At 41.4% G+C, this 18,868-nt stretch overlaps 1 protein-coding gene across 1 annotated transcript in view; it reads left to right on the forward strand.

The window, feature by feature from the left end:
- CENPF (centromere protein F) overlaps positions 1-18,868 on the forward strand; it is a 58,482-nt gene that overhangs the window by 24,069 nt on the left and 15,545 nt on the right. Inside the window, exons 9-12 of the mRNA XM_060142136.1 lie at positions 1,274-1,396; positions 7,861-7,996; positions 10,190-13,584; positions 15,081-17,822. Coding sequence (XP_059998119.1) covers positions 1,274-1,396; positions 7,861-7,996; positions 10,190-13,584; positions 15,081-17,822 — 6,396 coding nt within the window. The remainder of the gene's footprint in view (positions 1-1,273; positions 1,397-7,860; positions 7,997-10,189; positions 13,585-15,080; positions 17,823-18,868) is intronic.

The following is an 18,868-nucleotide window of genomic DNA, read 5'->3' on the forward strand; positions in this document are numbered from 1 at the left end:
TTTTTTTTTTGGTTTAAAAGGAAGCATTCTGTTGGTAGTGTCTGAGCCTTGTTTTTATCGGATGTTTTGTAGTTTATTTAGTCATTCCCCTACTGATGGGTATTTAGGTTCATGTAGCACCATTGGTGGTATCATTGGGCAGGTAAAGATGTGTGTTGCTGGTGCTTCTGTAGGACAGCTTCCTACATGTGACATTGATGGCCTCGAGGACATATGTGTTCTCACGTGTGATAGGTACTTCCAAATTGCCCTCCAGAAAAGTCGTAGCAGTTCACCTGACACCAGCTGTAAGAGGCCTGTTTCCTCCCATCCTCCTAATAGGAGATAGTCCAGATTTTTAAAATTTTGCCAACTAAGGAGTGAAAAATGTTATCTTATCATTGTTCTAATTCACACTTTTAAAATATATATATTTATTTATTTGGCTGCCTCAGGTCTTTATTGCGGCGTGAGGGCTCTTCGTTGTGGTGCACGGGCTTCTCTCTAGTTGTGGAGTGCGGGTTTTCTCTTCTCTAGTTGTGGCACGTGGGCTCCAGAGCACGTAGGCTCTGTGGTTTGTGGCACGTGGGCTCTAGTTGAGAGGCGCAAGCTCAGTAGTTGCGGCACATGGGCTTAGTTGCCCCGCAGCATGTAGGATCTTAGTTCCCTGACCTGGGATCGAACCCGCATCCTCTGCATTGTAAGGCGGATTCTTTACCACTGGATCACCAGGGAAGTCCCAATTCACACTTTCTTGATTACCATTGAGGTTATTTCTTTCAGAAGGTGATTTGCCATTTGTATCTTTTGTATAACATTTCTGTTTCTGTCCTTTGCTCTTTTTATAAATGGGCTTGCCTCTTTGTATATTGAATCATAGATATGCTTTATGTGTTGTATTTTGGAAATATCGTTTTTATTCTGTTGTATTTATTGCAAATGTGTTCTCCCAGTTTGTTTTCTCAATTTTTGTTATTTCTTATCTCATTTTTAAAAATTAGTTTATTACTATTTAGTTGTTTTATTTTTTTGTGGTTAATTGTTTTCCTTGTGGCTTCCTCCTCAAACCTAGCCTTTTTCATCAACATATGCTGCTGCCAAGTAATGTCACAGGTTGACATGACGGTATTTTAAGTTGAACTTCTAGGGCCTTATTAAGCAGTTATGTATAGTGGGTCTCAACCAAAATAGATGATATCAATTATTATATTCCATGACCTTTTTATTCTTTAAGAATACATAGTTATTTAAAAAGTAAAGAAAAATGAAGCTTTGCTTTGTTTTCTACTTGTAGGTCACATCTGTAAAGCACCAGCTGGAAAAAAAATTGGAAGAGTTTAAGGAAAAGTTCAGTAGAACTGAACAGACCTTACAGGCAAGTCAGACCAAGGAAAATGAGCTGAGGAGAAGCAGTGAGGTAAGTGAGGGGTAGAGAAGAGTATTTGTCAACTTCTGTACAGGAGGAAGTGGGAGGGTTAAAGAATTTCTATTCCATTTTCTAGTAGTTTATTATAGCTACATTTTTGTTTTTAATTTGCCAGAAGTATATATTACAGTGTTTTGTATAAAATCTATGACATAGAACATGTGGTTTTTTTTTCACTTTCTATTCTGATATAACTTACTAATACACATCTAGCAATTATAGGAAAGCATGACTTATATTAAGACCATGTACTACTCTTTTGTTTTTTCTTAAGATTGTTTTAGACCACCTGTGAGGTGGAAGGATGGAAGAAAGCAAGGGATTTTCTAAATGGAAAGAAACAAAACTGGTGATGGGAGGTATAATTTAAATCCCTTTTCCAAGGGTTGGCTTTTGCATCATCAAATATTAAAAACCTTGTGCAAAGTGATAGACTTAAATATAAAATTTTTTACAGATAAAGAGTTTCTAGATTTAATATTGTTATAAAAACCTCAAGTAATTGTAAATTGTATTACTCTGGCTTCAGCAGCCAACATTAACTTTCATGTTGAGTGTGTGCAGGCATGGGTGATGGTGTCTTTGCTGGGTTTTTTTGTGGTTTTTTTTGACCATGCTGCATGGTATATGGGATCTTACTTCCCCCACCAGGGATCAAACCCGTGCTTCCTGCAGTGGAAGCACGGAGTCTTAACCACTTGATCACCAGAAAATTCCCATGACGGTGTCTCTGGAGAGTCATGGTAACGATACAAAATTGTGGATGAGGTTTCCCAATGGCACGGAGTACTGGGCGTACCCTGATGTTGCTTCTACCGATAGGATTTTATCTGTACTTAACTTTATTTATTTATTTATTTTTGGCTGTGTTGGGTCTTTGTTGCTGCATACGGGCCTTCTCTAGTTGTGGCAAGCAGGGGCTACTCTTCGTCGCGTTGCTCGGGCTTCTCATTGTGGTGGCTTCTCTTGTTGCAGAGCATGGGCTCTAGGCACACGGGCTTTGGTAGTTGTGGCACACGCGCTCAGTAGTTGTGGCTCGTGGGCCCTAGAGTGCAGGCTCAGGAGTTGTGGCACACGGGCTTAGTTGTTCCGCAGCATGTGGGATCTTCCCGGACCAGGGCTCGAACCCGTGTCCCCTGCATTGGCAGGCGGATTCTCAACCACTGCGCCAACAGGGAGGTCCCCATACTTACTTTAATTTGCTTCTCTCTGAATATATGTAGTTGCTTGGAGTTTATTTTAAAGGGCTTAATTAAGAACCATTTAGGGACAGTTAATAGACTGAAACAATATGAATAGAGTCATAAATCTACATTGTAGTTTTATGGAAAAGCACCGCAGAACATTAGAGGTTTCTTTTCCAGCAAATGTCACAGGAAAGAATTTGTTTTCACTAATCTTTTAACTATTTTGCAATTACTTTTTAGATTGTACGGTTTTTTTTTTTTGTTTGTTTGTTTTTTAAGTTCTCTGTAAAGAACAGTGATTTATCCAGGTGAGGCAAGTCTAAATATATTTATCCCCTCAGCTTCAAGGAGTGTATTATGGTTATAAAACCAGAACGTCTGTCAGTAGCAAAGAAGAGGTTGTTAAAGCAGCCATAGCCTCAGAGGGGTAATACTGCTGGAGAGAGGAGGCCACAGCCCCAGAAACCCGAGTGGAAGAAAACTTCATATCAGATGACGGTTTCATCAGCAAACGTTTTTAAATGAAAGAGTTTGTTTCAGCAAAACAAATGTTCGCCGTTTGGCCAGTGGGGACCAACCAACAGATGCTTCTGCTAACATTTCCACAGGCAGACTGGCACTGAACTCTTCCCTCTGTGAGCTTCCCTTTCAGCCAGGAACTCTCCCGCGACTCCACTGGCTGCCTGGTGGAAACATTTTGTAAAATCGATCGACTGGTTAAGAGGGTCCAAACACTTTGCAAACAGTTTGCTTGGCGAAGGCTCCACAGTGGGCTGGACATTTCTCGCAGGTGTTTCTGAAGACGCATGCATCCCTGCAGGGCCTGGTTTGTCAGCTGTGGAGCTGTCCACCATGAACTCTAGCTAAATGCCCGTCATGTTGCACTTAATATTTCATTGATTTCTGTGTCCAGTGAGGGCAGTCATTGGAGGTGTATAGCTCAGGGCCAGGGGATTCATTTAGTATTTGTCTTTAACTTACGTTTTTGTGTGTGTGCCTTCTTTTGAGGATGATATCAAGAATTCAAAGGGTTTAGCTGGCTCTTGCAGTTTGAATTGGGATTGGAATCAGAAAAGCAATTTACCCAGTTAGACTGGTGGTATAGCTTCGAGGTAAAATTTTGGTGACTTTAAAGTGAGCGAGATCTGAAATTGCATCACTTTTCTGCCACCTCCCTGCTGTGTGACCTGGGGACAGTGATTACCATTTCTGAGTCTGACTTTCCTCATCTGCATATGGGGACTAATACTAACCCTCCAGAGCTGCATTAATGATTAACTTAAATATTGTGTGTCAAATGTTTAGATCCGTGCCCAGCAAGCACATAAGGGCTCTTTGGTCTTCACAACTGTTGTAACTTTTTGATGCTACCACTGTTTGCTCTCACCCATAGGCACAGAAAGGATGGGCAAAGGAAAGAGCATTTGAGATTTTTCACATATAAAATTGCAGCCCATTCTAGTCTTATCGTGCTGGGTATCTTTCTGTATCTAATTATAAGTACAAACAAGTTTAGCACGCTTATAGGTTTTGGATGCCAAAAAAATGAGACAGTTGTACTGCAATTTTCCTTGTCCATGTTTAGCAAACTAATATGCTGCTCACAGTGAGAAATTATCAGTAGTGGAAATGTGATGTAATGGCCCAATCAAGGGTAAAGTTAGCATTTAGTATCAAAGTGAATGGAAGGTTTAGATAAGCTGCTCACCTAGCATCCAGTGCCAGCTCCATAGCATTGGGGTTAGGCGATCATGTACCATCATTTGACAGCCAAGATGAGGGAACACTTGCCTGGGGACCTTCCTGAGCGTGGGGACCTGTATTACAACAGGGTCCGCTAAGGGGCCTGGTCTGGCAGGCAAGAATGATGAGGTGGAAGGGGAAAAACACATCCTTTGCATCCGTCCCTGGTTCACCATATAGACTTCGCCCAGCAGGGGACGTATTAAGCTTCATTCATGGATGGGATCATGAAATGCCACACAGTAACTGAAATTTGTTTTGTCTGGTCCTAGGAAATGATGCTTCCCTGGTTGCTCCTAAACCAATTTTAATTTGGTTAAACCAAAGTTGATCTGGCTGGAATTGCTCGCTAAGCTCTAAGGCTGGCTTGTGGTTATAGGGTTTTTGTTGTGTTTTTCCAGACTAGTGCCCAACTCTGCAAATCATGTGAGGTTGCAAGAGCTGCCTAGGAGAATATATCCTTGTATGCTTAACGCATCGTTGGCAGTGAGCCACCCAGTCAAGTCCTAAGTGGCTGTAAGCTGTGCAGAAAACGAATTGCTGATGGGTGGCAGCCTACAGCTCCATTTTCAGATGTTCATTTTCTAAATTCTGGCTTTTTAAAACTCTTGGGCTGGCCATAGCCATAGCATGATAAGCCTGCTGGGTCTCAGGACTGGCTGAACATTCCTTCATTTGAAACAAGTGTTTATGGAACTACTGCCAGAATAGACAAAGACTTGTTAATCTTTTCATTGAGCTTAGTATTCATTTAAATGTCTCCAGTTATACACAGACATGGATAGAGACGAACAGACGCATAAACATAAGTTGTACCCTCCCTCCTGGGGTCCCTCCCCACCTCTTCTCCTCCTTTTCACCTTCCTTCCTCCGACTGGGATGCACCCAGCTTTGCATACAGTGTCTTGTCAGCCTTCTTGTCACGCCTCTAGATGTAGGTGCCATTTGATTTGATGATTTTTTTTTTAGGGTAAAATATATAAGTTGCAAAGTAAAAATGCTAAGTCAACTCAGATGGTTGCATTCTAGTTACTCTTATGTTGAGCTCATTTAGCTGATCTTAGCATTGATCACACACATCTAGCTGCTGTTAAATTTTAGGAAGAAACACTACTGACAATGCTCCATTACCCTTGTTAAAGTACGTTAAGGTATTTTTCCTTTCACATCTGTGATCTCATTTGAGTGGTGACTATTTTGGAGCCTGAAGAGCAAACAAGCGATTATAGATTCTCTAGTTGAATGATGCTAGTTTAAGTCAGTAACATCATTGCACTTCAGTGATCATTCTTTGCAGAATTTCACAATGACTGGTATGAATGTCAGTCTTGAGATGAGTTGGAGCGGGCTTTTTTTTAATTTTATTTTTTATTTATTTATTTTTGGCTGCGTTGGGTCCCCGTTGCTGCCCACGGGCCCTCTCTAGTTGCAGAGAGCAGGGGCTACTCTTGGTTGCGGTGCGTGGGCCTCCCATTGCCGTGGCCTCTCCTGCTGCTGAACACAGGCTCCAGTCGCGCGGGCCTCACTAGTTGTGGCTCATGGGCTCCAGAGCGCAGGCTCAGTAGTTGCGGCACACGGGCCCAGCCGCTCCGTGGCATGTGGGATCCTCCCGGACCAGGGCTCGAACCCCTGTCCCCTGCACTGGCAGGTGGACTCCCAACCACTGTGCCACCAGGGAAGCCCGGAGCGGGCTTTTAGTTCTGGTTGATCTCTTAATTTGATAGCTTGTGCGTTGAGCTCATGGAAGGGAGGTAGGATCAGGACAAAGGAAAAAGAAATATAACTACAACGGACTCTGTCTTATTTTGATGATGAAATGAACATATATACATGAGCACAGCAGCTGCCAGCAAGTTTTCAAGTACTTTCTACCAGCCAGATTCTCCCTCTTCTTGAATTTGGCTTTGCTACGTTGGTACCCATCTGCTGGTAGTAACCAGACTGATAATTGAAGGCAGACTTCCAGCACTAAATTGCCAGGGCCATCTGTTTTCCAACAGTGCAGTAGGTTTTGGAGGATAGGTCTTAATTGTTTCTTTAAGATTAAAAAATTTCCCCTACTTTTCAGCTTTTCAGAGGGATATTTTTTATGTGTGTGTGTGTGTGTGTGTGTGTGTGTGTTTTAAAGTCAGGCTTATGAATCGCGCCCCCCCGCCCCCCACCACCAAGGATGGGAGTTGCTTGATTCTGTCAGTTTGTAATGATATATGCCAATTCCCAGTGGTCCAGAGGGTGGCATATAATATAGGTTGAAATACTTATCAGCTGTAATATCATTGAAGGTTGAACAGCAGGTTGAGGAATATGGGTAGAGGATTTATAATATTTATTATGCAAGTCATGTGGTTAATAAGAAGCATTTTTGTTCAGCATGAAAATATTGCTTCATTTTAAGACTCAGAGAAATAGACAGATCTCCCTAGAAAAGAGTGTGGGGCTGCGTATGTGTCTCTGCTACGCTGCCACATCGATGCATGGGTCCTTCATTTAATCAGGTACCCAAAGGACCTTTCTTCACTGTGAACTCTCCGATTCCTCCACCTAGAATTAATTCTTCCATGCTCCAGCCCTCTGATTTCCCATAGGACACTTCATCTCTCTTGAGGATGTAGTGCATCTTGGTGTGTATTAAGTGATTGGTATTGCATCGTCCCCCACTGGCGGGTACCTGGTCCTGGGGGCAGAGACTCTCTTAATTTGTAGCTGCATCTTTCATAACGCCCATTCCAACATCTTTACATTGCAGACTTTCTTAATGAACATTTATTAAAGGTAATTTTACTCATAAAGACATTCCCATAACAGTGAACCTTAAGATGGTTTTATAACGAAACATCAAAATTTGTCACGTGAATTTTTTGGTTCGTTAGCACCTCAGAACTTTGCAAATATATATGTGTGTGTATATATATATATATACTTTTTTTGTGTTTTTTTTGGTTTGTTTTTGTTTGTTTGTTTGTTTTTGCGGTACGCGGGCCTCTCACTGTTGTGGCCTCTTCCGCTGCGGAGCACAGGCTCCGGACGTGCAGGCTCAGCGGCCACGGCTCACGGGCCCAGCCGCTCCGCGGCATGTGGGATCCTCTCGGACCGGGGCACGAACCCGCGTCCCCTGCATCGGCAGGCGGACTCTCAACCACTGCGCCACCAGGGAAGCCCGCAAAGATATATTTGATCATTCAGGTGTGATGGGGACTTGGAGCATTTGTGTTTTGGGGGAGCTTGTAAATAGGCTTTTCCTTATGAACGAACACTTTCACAACCATAGGGACATCCAGAAAGTTCAAAAAATATATTTCTCGAAGTAAAAAGATTATCATCCGTTTTGGATTCTGTGCTTTTGACTTCTATTTATAAAATCATTTTATTGAAGTAAAACTATGTAACTTCATTGCTCAAAGGGAAAGTGTGATTCCTCCCCTAGTGAGATACACACCCAGTCCCATTAGGGACCCTCACCAAGGCAGAAGTCCTAAGTTGCTTGAGCATCTGCTTGGGTGATAACTAACTAAACCTGTGCTTTAGGAAATGAAGAGGGAAAACAGCCTCCTTAAGAGTCAGTCTGAGCAAAGGGCCAGAGAAGTTTGCCACCTGGAGGAAGAACTGAAGAAGGCCAAGCAGCGTTTGAGTCAGAGCCAGAACTTTGCAGAAGAAATGAGGGGTGAGTAAATGTAGCGTTTTTGAGTTCTTTCTCTAGGCTAATGTTCCCATGAGGGAGGATGGATATCATTAGAAGCTTCTTTGAATTTTTCCATATCTTCTCCCAGAGAGATGTCTGCAGTTGATGTGGAAAAAGTTTTTGCTTTTCCACTTTTTCGTTTCCAGAGTGATAGTTGGACTTTTTTTTTTTTTATTGGAACACACTGAGTCCCCAGATGCCTGGTTTTCAGCACTTTGAAACCAGAAGGGTAAATATTTTCCAGACAAGAGTAAATTGTTGGGGCTGTCTCTCGCCTCAGAGTGCTATTTTGTGTCTCAAGTGTGTTTGTTAGTTACATCCAGACGGCGCATCTTCTCACCCATCACCATTTCCCTTATAATGGAAAATCCTATGTTAAATGCATGTTTTCCCAGCCCTTAGTGACCATTGTTTTGGGATGGCTTACTTGACTGAATGATTTTATTTCCTTATTCTCTGTATAGCCATAGAATGATGCTGTATACACCAAATGAATCCACTGTTCGTTTCACATTTATGTATATATAAATGTGAATGAGTCTTTCCTTACATTTATGTTCTCCCCTGAGGTATTTGCACATCTTGGATTTCTTTTAACCTGACTTGTGTAATGGGTGTCACACTTCTCTGTGACTGTTTTCTTTTTTAAATTCCAGTCTCCCTAAGACAGCTTTCAATTTTTCCATGGCAGGAGGTAGAAATGTCAGTCTTCAGCTTTTTTTAAAGAAAACTATAGGAAAAGAAAGGGTTAGGGCGTTTTTCAGTGTTGGTCACCAGTATCATTATTTGAGGTCCTCACACGCGAAGTGGACTGATATCCCCTGTGGCGCTATCTCCACCAGCCTTCCACTCTCAGTATGTAGACTGAGATTAGGGGGCTAAAAATAGGAATGATTTCTAGTTACATCTGAGTTTATAATACATGCTACCTTTTTCATCTACTATTGAGATTCACAACTTTTATTCTTCCTCAACATACTTGGGAAGCCTTCCCATCATTGTTGAATGAAAGCAGTGTGGTTATTCTCAACTAGCAGGGGCCAGTGGGCAGAGGGGAGTTTTTAGGCAGAGGACAGGTGCTAATGGAGTTTGTGACATCTTCCTGATGATTCTCATCTTCACAGGCACCACCCTCACTGTGAGGGGCCGGGATGTGGGGGGATATTGCTTACCAGTGATACTCACACGTAGGCCTCGAGAGTTACTAATATATAGCACCATATACTATTAAGATATATATATATATATATATATATAAGTTGAAGTATAGTTGATTTACATGTCAGTTTCAGGTGTACAGCACAGTGACTGTGTTTTTTTTTTTTTTTTTTGCTGTACGCGGGCCTCTCACTGTTGTGGCCTCTCCCGTTGTGGAGCACAGGCTCCGGACACACAAACTCAGCGGCCATGGCTCACGGGCCCAGCCGCTCCGCGGCATGTGGGATCTTCCCAGACTGGGGCACGAACCCGCGTCCCCTGCATCCGCAGGCAGACTCTCAACCATTGCGCCACCAGGGAAGCCCAGTGACTGTGTTTCATACACACACACACACACACACACACACACACACATATACTTTTTCAGATTTTTTCCCCTTATAAGTTATTACAAAATATTGAGTATAATTCCCTGTAGCACTTTATACTCTAGTACTTATGCCAGATCCTATGGATTTTTTGGCTAAAGTGGCAAAGAAGTTATTTACTTTTCTGAGAAATCTGGAATACTCCATAGTATTCCTGAGATATTTCCATTTTAGTGCTGCTCTTGTCACACTTTTCTCTCCTTGAATAAGTATTTCCAAAGGGCATAAACACATACAAGGAAAAAGAATAAAAGAAAGTTTCATGTGCTTAGGAAAATAATCCCTTGGTATTTTTTTTTTTTTTTAATCCCTTGGTATTTTATACAACAACACTTTCTTAAGCTGCTGAGAAAGGAGATAAACAAATGTACTGCCATCCTGAAAAGGACCATTTTCCATTGTCTTTATATAAGCTTAGATAATTATCAGGCGATCTATTTTCAAGGAGGTATGCAGGCAATAATGCCAGTTTGTACAGGACTTGAGAAGCTGTTAGTTTGTTTGGGTTTTTTTTTTGAGAGTTTAGAATTCTTGTAGAATAAATATTTATTAAAATCATGACAACTTAAAAAAGTATCTTTTTTAATAGCTAAGAATACTTCTCAGGAAACCATGTTAAGAGATCTTCAAGAAAAAATAAATCAGCAAGAGAATTCCTTGACTTTAGAGAAACTGAAGCTTGCCCTGGCTGATCTGGAAAAGCAGCGAGATTGTTCTCAAGACCTTTTGAAGAAAAGGGAACATCACATCGAACAACTGAATGAAAAGTTAAGCCAAACAGAGAGAGAGTCCGAAGCTTTATTGAGTGCTTTGGAATTAAAGAAGAAAGAATATGAAGAATTGAAAGAAGAGAAAACTCTGTTTTCTCGCTGGAAAAGTGAAAATGAACAACTTTTAAATCAGATGGAATCAGAAAAGGAAAGCTTGCAGAGTAAAATTAATCACTTGGAAACGTGTCTTAAGACACAACAAATAAAAAGTCACGAATACAATGAGAGGGTAAGAACATTGGAGATGGAAAGAGAAAATCTAAATGTCGAGATCAGGAACCTTCACAATGTGATAGACAGCAAGACTGCAGAGGCAGAGACACAGAAGCAAGCGTATGGAGAACTACAACAGAAAGCCGAGTTCTCAGATCAGAAACATGAGAAGGAAATAGAAAATATGTGTTTGAAAATTTCTCAGCTTACCGGGCAAGTTGAAGATCTAGAAGATAAGCTTCAGTCACTGTCAAGTGAAATAATGGACAAAAACCAGCGTTACCAAGACTTGCATGCTGAATCTGAGAGCCTCAGGGATCTGCTAAAATCCAGAGATTCCTCTGCGGTGACAAATGAGTCTCATCAGAGAAGTCTTTTGGCATTTGAACGGCAGTCTGCAGTGAATAATTCCTTTGCAAATATAATTGAAGAACAAGAAAGCGTGCCTTCAGAAAGGAGCGAATGCCATTTAGAAACAGACCAAAGTCCTAAAAGCTCATCCATGTTACAAAACAGAGTCGTTTCTCTTGAATTTTCATTAGAGTCTCAAAAGCAGTTGAACTCAGATCTGCAAAAGCAGTGTGAAGAATTGGTGCAAATCAAAGGAGAAATTGAAGAAAATCTCATGAAAGCAGAACAGATGCATCAAAGTTTTGTGGCTGAAACAAGTCAACGAATTAGTAAGTTACAAGAAGACACTTCTGTTCATCAGAATGTTGTTGTTGAAACTTTAGCTGCCTTGGAGAGCAAGGAAAGAGAGTTGCAACTTTTGAATGAAAAGTTAGAAACTGAGCAGGCAGAGATTCAAGAATTAAAAAAGAGCAACCATTTACTTCAGGAATCTCTAAAGGAGCTACAACTTTTGTCTGAAACTCTGAGCTTGGAGAAAAAGGAAATGAGTTCCATCATTTCTCTTGATAAAAAGGACATTGAAGAGCTGACCCAAGAGAATGGGACTCTCAAGGAAATTAATGCAACCTTAACCCAAGAGAAGATGAACTTGCTCCAGAAAACTGAGAGTTTTTCAAACTGTATAGATGAAAGAGACAAAAGCATTTCAGAGTTATCTGACCAGTACAAACAAGAAAGACTTACTTTGCTCCAAAGATGTGAAGAAACAGGAAATGCATTTCGGGAACTTAGTGAAAAATATAAAGCAGAGCAGGAAAAGAACTCTAAATTAGAATGCTTGCTGAATGAATGCACGAGTGTTTGTGAAGATAGAGAAAATGAATTGGGACAGCTAAAGGAAACATTTGCAAGGGAACACCAAGCATTTGTATCACAATTAGCATTAGCTGAAGAAAGAAACCAGAGTTTAATACTAGAGTTGGAGACAGTGCAGCAAGCCCTGAGATCTGAGGTTACAGATATCCAAAGCAATTCCAAGAGGGAGGCTGACAGCTTAAAGCAAGAAATCATGACTTTAAAGGAAGAACAAAGTAAGATGCAACAGGAAGTTAATGCCTTATTACAAGAGAAGGAGCACCTGATGGAATTAATGAAGATGAAACATGAGCATCAGCATCTAGAATTGGAACCAATTCAAGACTCTGTGAAAGTAGCAGAGAGGAAGATAAATACACGTCACGTTCAACTTCCGATGGACCTTGAAGTTAAAGATGCTTCTCTAGACAGTTACAGTGCGCAACTGGCACAAGTAGAAACTAAAGTGAGAAACATGGAATTAAAACTTCAGGAGAGTGAGAAGGAGGAGTACCTACAGCACGAATTACAAATTGGAGGAGAATTAGAAACTGGAGATGTGCAACAAGGCACTCAGCCACAAGATATTAGCGGCCTTGGAAGCTTTGAAATAGATCCAGAGGAAAAATACATTTCGGTGCTTCACGAGTTGTCAACAAGTCAGCAGGACAATGCCCACCTGCAGTGCTCTCTACAGACGGCAATGAACAAGCTGGACGAGTTAGAGAAGATGTGTGAGGCATTGCAGGTGGAAAAGCTTGAACTCATATCTGAGCTGAACGACTCAAGATCAGAATGTGTCACAGCAACTAGCAAAATGGCAGAAGAGGTAGGGAAACTAGTAAATGAGGTTAAAATATTAAATGACGAAAATGGACTTCTCCAAGGTGAGTTCGTGAAAGAAACGCCAGAAAGTGAATTTGGTGAACAGCAAGATGAGCAGACGTCTGTGTCCTTAAATCCTTTGGACGACAGTAATTCCTATGAGCACTTGACAGTGTCAAACAAAGAAGTTCGCATGCACTTTGCTGAATTACAGGAGAAATTCTCATCTTTACAGAGTGAACACAAAATTTTGCACGATCAGCACTGCCAGATGAGCTCTAAGATGTCAGAGCTACAGTCCTACATTGACACGTTAAAGGCTGAAAATTCAGTCTTGTCCATGAGTCTGAGAAACTCTCAAGGTGACTTGGTAAAGGAGGTGATGCCAGGACCCGGGGAGAAGCATTTTCTGTCCTTGTCACTCTCTGGTGTGACTGACAGCCCTGGTAATGCAATAGAATCCTCTTTTTACAAAGATCTTTTAGAGCATATGGGAGAAACATCCCTTTTGAATAATTTAGACAGGACTGTTTTGGCAAACCAGTCCAGTGTAGAGAAGGTCTCTTGCAGTAGTCTGGAGGAGGAGAATCTGACTGAGAAAGAAATCCCCTCTGCCCCGGTGAGGAGCGTTGAAGAACTTGAGACCGTCTGTCAGATGTACCTGCAGTCCTTCAAGAAGCTAGAAGAGAAAATTGAAAGTCAAGGGATTACGAAAAATAAGGAAATCGAAGAACTCGAACGGTTACTAAGTTCTGCAAGGGAAGAGCTTGACTGTCTCAGGAAGCAGTATTTGTCAGAAAATGAACAGTGGCAGCAGAAGCTGACAAGTGTGACAGCAGAGATGGAGTCCAAGTTGGCGGCAGAAAAGAAACACACGGAACACCTTACACTTGAGCTCGAAGTAGCACGACTCCAGCTTCAAGGTCTGGACTTAAGCTCTCGGTCTCTGCTTGGCACCGACATAGACGATGTAAGTATGTGGGACTGACATGCTATTTCTCTAATCGAGTGCCTAGTAGGCACGCAATCAATGTTTGTTGAATTGAAATCGAAATTAAATCTAAACTAAAATATTTTTAGGGTTCAAGGACATAAGAACAGAATATACCAAAGTTTTGAAAAAATAAACCAGAACTTTAGGAAAGTGAGTCAACTTTATATTTGAGGAGTAAATTTCTATCATGATTATCTTTAAACACTATTATATCGGACATTACTAAAGATGTTTTTTGAAGACTCCTGGAGAAAATCATGTTACAGTGTCAGAACATGTTCTTCAGGACGTCTGTGTGTTTTCACTCTTTGTGAGTTAATAAAGCACATTAAATATCAAATTGGAACTTAGGAATGGTAAGGTGATATGAATTTTAACCTCTTTTGCCTTTTTCAGACTGTTTTTTTTTTTTGTGGTACGCGGGCCTCTCACTGTTGTGGCCTCTCCAGGCTCCGGACGCGCAGGCTCAGCGGCCATGGCTCGCGGGCCCAGCCGCTCCGCGGCATGTGGGATCCTCCCGGACCGGGGCACGAACCCGTGTCCCCTGCATCAGCAGGCGGACTCCCAAGCACTGCGCCACCAGGGAAGCCCTTTCAGACTGTTTTTAATGTTAGAGTTATAGTCATGAACCTAAATATTGGAGTTTATTATGTATTTCTGAATACTTTTCTGACAATTTGCTTGGTACAAATTTGGATATCAAATCTCTGATTTGATATCAGTCATTCAAAGAGACATTTCTTTCTTTACAGAATATGAAATTGTTCGGTTACTTACACCTTTCTCTTTTCTAGTCTACCAGCTAAACTAGTAATGGCGTACAGACAATGAGATTCACTTAATTCCCTCCCTCTACCTCTGTAAGGTAGGGAGGGCAGGTGAGAGGTGACAGCAGTTGTAGTCAAAGTAGCAGATCCCTATTTTACAGAGAAGAGAAAGTGAGGTTCAAACATGTGATTTATCCAAGAATATAGTAAGTGCTGGATCTGTGATTAAGTCCTTGGGCTGGGAATCTGGTCATGAAACCCTACTGCCTTCTCTTATCGAAGAATATCATAAATGCTGAAGATGGAAGCCGACCATTTTATGTGGAATTTGTTAGCCTCTTATTTGATAATCCCAAAGAAGATTTCATATTTAGGTTACCTACAATATTGCTAGCAAGAAACAAATTTTGAAATGTAACTACATCACAATTTAGATGATCACGTAACTGACCCTGAAGGGTTTGTGTTCATGATAAATACCCAGTACCTTGCCCACAGAGAACACTTACTGAATGTTTGTTTAATTGTGTTGAATATTTGGATGGAGAGAGGTGAATTTGGTGGGAAGAATGCCCTTTGAAGAGATGTGTTTAGCAGAAGCAAGTAGCCAGTTTCTCAAAAATAATACTATAATTCAGCCTATTTATTCTATTTTGATTCTTCTTGAAAAATAAAGTGCCTTCTCATTATATGTTACAACTACAGGCTATTCGGGGTGGAAACGATAGCTGTGACATAAGAGAATCGGAAGACTATACTTCAGAAACTAAAGAGAGGACACCAGAGCACGAGATCCATCAGATTTGTGAAAAAGATGTCCAGCAGGACCTCAGTCTAGAGATGGAGAAAATAACTAAGACGAGTGCAATCAAGCTTATAGGAGAGTGGTCTGGGGAGCAGTCCCCAGAAACCAGTCACGGGACCCCAGTGGAAGACACAACCCAGGGCTGTTCAGAATGCATTTCCGAATTGTCACTTTCTGGTCCTGACGCTTCGGTACCTATGGATTTTCTAGAGAATCAGGTAACCATTCAGAATCTCCAACTGCAGGTAAAAGAGACATCAAATGAGAATTTGAGATTACTTCATGGCATAAAGGAACGTGACCAAAAAGTTGAAAGCTTGCTAAATGAAATCAAAGAGTTAGACTCAAAACTCAATTTACAGGAAATACAACTAACTACCAAGATTGAAGCATGTATAGAATTAGAAAAAATAGTTGAGGAACTCAAGAAAGAAAAGTCAGAGTTCAGTGAAAAATTGGAATCCTTTTCTCGTGATAACCAGAGAGTAGAAAGTTCGAGAGGCCTCACTTCTAACTTAGAAATGGGCACAGATAAATTGTCACATGAAGGTATCGAAGATGAGGTAGCCAAGGTGAACGACAACTGGAGAGAGAGATGTCTCAATGTGGAAAATGAGCTGCAGAGGATGAAAGCTGAGAGAGGTAGCACAGAGCATCACGCCCTCTCTGTGGAAGCCAACTTAGAGGTAGTTCAAACAGAGAAGCTGTTTTTAGAAAAAGACAATGAAAATAAGCAGAAAATTATAAACTGTCTTGAGGAAGAACTCTTGGTGGTCACAAGTGAGAGAGACCAGCTTCGTGGAGAATTAGATACTTTGTCAAAAGAAAATCAAGAGCTGGATCAGATGTCTGAAAAGATGAAGGAGAAAATACAAGAGCTCGAATCTCATCAAGATGAGTATCTACATCTCCAAGAGCAGCTGCAGAGTTTGGAAAAGGACTCTCAGGCACTGTCTCTGGTAAGAAGTGAGCTGGAAAACCAAATCAGACAACTGAATAAAGAGACGAAATCACTCGTAAGGGAATCCGAGAGCCTGCAGACCAAACTGAGTGAATTGGAGCATGAAAAGCTGACCGTCACCAAGGCCTTGGAGGCTGCACTGATGGAGAAAGGCGAGGTCGCGGTGAGGCTGAGCTCAACGCAGGAGGAAGTGCACCAGCTGAGAAAAGGCATTGAGAAGCTTAGGGTCCGCATTGAGGCCGATGAAAAGAAGCAGCTCCACATCTCAGAGAAACTGAAAGAAAGCGAGCGTAGGAACGACTCGCTTCAGGATAAAGTTGAGACCCTTGAAAGGGAATTGCATATGGCAGAAGAAAACCAAGAGCTGGTGATTCTTGATGCTGAGAATTCCAAAGCAGAGGTGGAGACCCTAAAAACACAAATGGAATTGATGACTGAAAGGCTGAAAGCTTTAGATTTAGACCTTGTCACCATACGGTCCGAAAAAGAAAATCTGGTGAAACAACTACAAGAAAAACAAGGTCAGGTGTCTGAATTACACACGTTACTCTCTTCATTGAAAAATGTATTAGAAGAAAAGGAGCGAGAGAAAATACAGATGAAAGAAGAATCTAAAGCTGTGGTGGAGATACTGCAAACACAATTGAAAGAGCTAAGTGAGGAAGTAGCAGCCTTGTGTGATGACCAGGAGACCTGGAAGGCGGAAGAACAGAGTCTGGACTCCCCAGTGCCGGAAGTACATCAGCTGAGAAATAACATTGGAAAGCTGAAAGTCCACCTAGATACTAATGAAAGGAAGCGGCTCCATATCTTAGAAAAACTGAAGGAAAGTGAGCATCAGGCAGCTTTGCTGAAGGATACAGTTGAGAACCTTGAAAGAGAACTAGAGGTATCAGGAAAAAACCAACAGCATGTGATTCTTGAGGCTGAGAAGTCCAAAGCAGAGGTAGAGACCCTGAAAGCAAAAATAGAGGAGATGGCCCCAAATCTGAGAGCTTTGGAGTTAGATCTTGTCAATACAAGGTCAGAAAAAGAAGATCTGACAAAAGAATTACAAAAAGAGCAAGGTCGAGTGTCTGAATTAGAAACATTAAACTCTTCATTTGAAAATCTATTGCAAGAAAAAGAGCAAGAAAAAGAACAGATGAAAGAAGAATCTAAAGCTGTGGTGGAGATACTGCAGACACAATTGAAAGAGCTAAGTGAGGAAGTAGCAGCCTTGTGTGATGACCAGGAGACCTGGAAGGTAGAAGAACAGAGCCTGAGTAGTCAAGTAGATTCCCTTGAACGTGAGAAGGCTCAACTGCTACAGGGCCTTGACGAGGCCAAAAGTAATTACATGCTTTTGCAGTCTTCTGTGAATGGCCTCATTCAAGAAGTAGAAGATGGCAAACAGAAACTAGAGAAAAAGGATGAAGAAATCAGGATACTAAAAAATCATATTCAAGACCAAGAGCAGCTGGTCTCTAAACTGTCCCAGATGGAAGGAGAACAGCAACTTTGGGAGGAGCAAAGAACAAAACTGGAAAATCTGATGGTGGAATTGGAGCAGAAGACCCAGGTGCTGCAATCCAAAAATGACACTTTGCAGGACACCTTAGAAGCTCTGCAGAATTCTTCCAAGGATCTGGAGAAAGAGCTTCAATTGACAAAAATGGAAAAACTGTCCTTTGTTGAAAAAGTAAGTGGCTTTATCTCTGTACATTTGAATGTGTTGTCATGTGGGAGGGTCAGCCACTGTGTGAATTCTCTTTCCTTCTGGACAGCTTTTGCAGTATTGGACCAAACTTTGTAAAGGCTTTTGGGGTCTTGAATTGTGGGGACATTGAGTTGGCTCCAGCAGTGGTGACCCTTTGCTTTGGCACACACTTCCATGGGGCACTTGTATGGATTGGCATGGTTTTCACTGTGGCACCTGGACAGGGCAGAAGCTTTTGGGTTGTGCATGGCTCCCTTCTCACAGTACATCAGAATAGTAGCCCCCATACCCATACCCAGTTGAGAACCACTGCTGTAGAGAGTATAACAGATATCAGTTAGAATCAGTAGGGATCCCCTTTGCTGCTGCCCTGCCTTTTTTTTGCCTTTAGGAGAAAGAACTATTAAAGATACTGATACAATTGTAACTGATAGAACCCTCGTGGCTCCCGGGGCATGTCCTGGGGATTTTGTGCTTTCAGCCCCTCTTTTGTACCTTCTCCTCGGGCAGTCTCCTGTTCTGTTAGCTGATGTTTAAAGGGGAAAATCTGCCATCTGGAAGCTCAATTATTAAAGAAAAATTAAGTTTTTGCCCTATACTTACTGACCTAGGAAAGTGATTCCTTCAAATTAAGTTTTTACTGGACAAATATTAAGAGACTGTCCAGAAAATACAATCAATCATACCTCTGTATTTTCCAAGAATTTCAAGTTTTTGTATGGCAATTATGGGTGGAGACAGACAAACTATACCAGGCTGTTTCAATCTGATATAGGGACGAATGTAAACAATACTGCTTTAACTGGTTTTAATGAATCATAGTCATGTTTCTTGCATTTTAGCATGGCATTTGGAGAATTAGTAAGAGATCCAAGAGCTGATAGATTAAGTCACTGCCTCATACAATCTCTGATATTTAAGTTTAATTCAAATCTTTACTTCTATGAAGGATTTTAAGACTTGGTAATATTATCTTTCTTTGTCATTCCTTTCCTTATTGTTGTCTTTTATTAAATCTTGCAGAGAAG

This window comes from Lagenorhynchus albirostris, chromosome 2 (assembly GCF_949774975.1).
Source record: "Lagenorhynchus albirostris chromosome 2, mLagAlb1.1, whole genome shotgun sequence".
Classification (NCBI taxonomy): Eukaryota; Metazoa; Chordata; class Mammalia; order Artiodactyla; family Delphinidae; genus Lagenorhynchus; species Lagenorhynchus albirostris.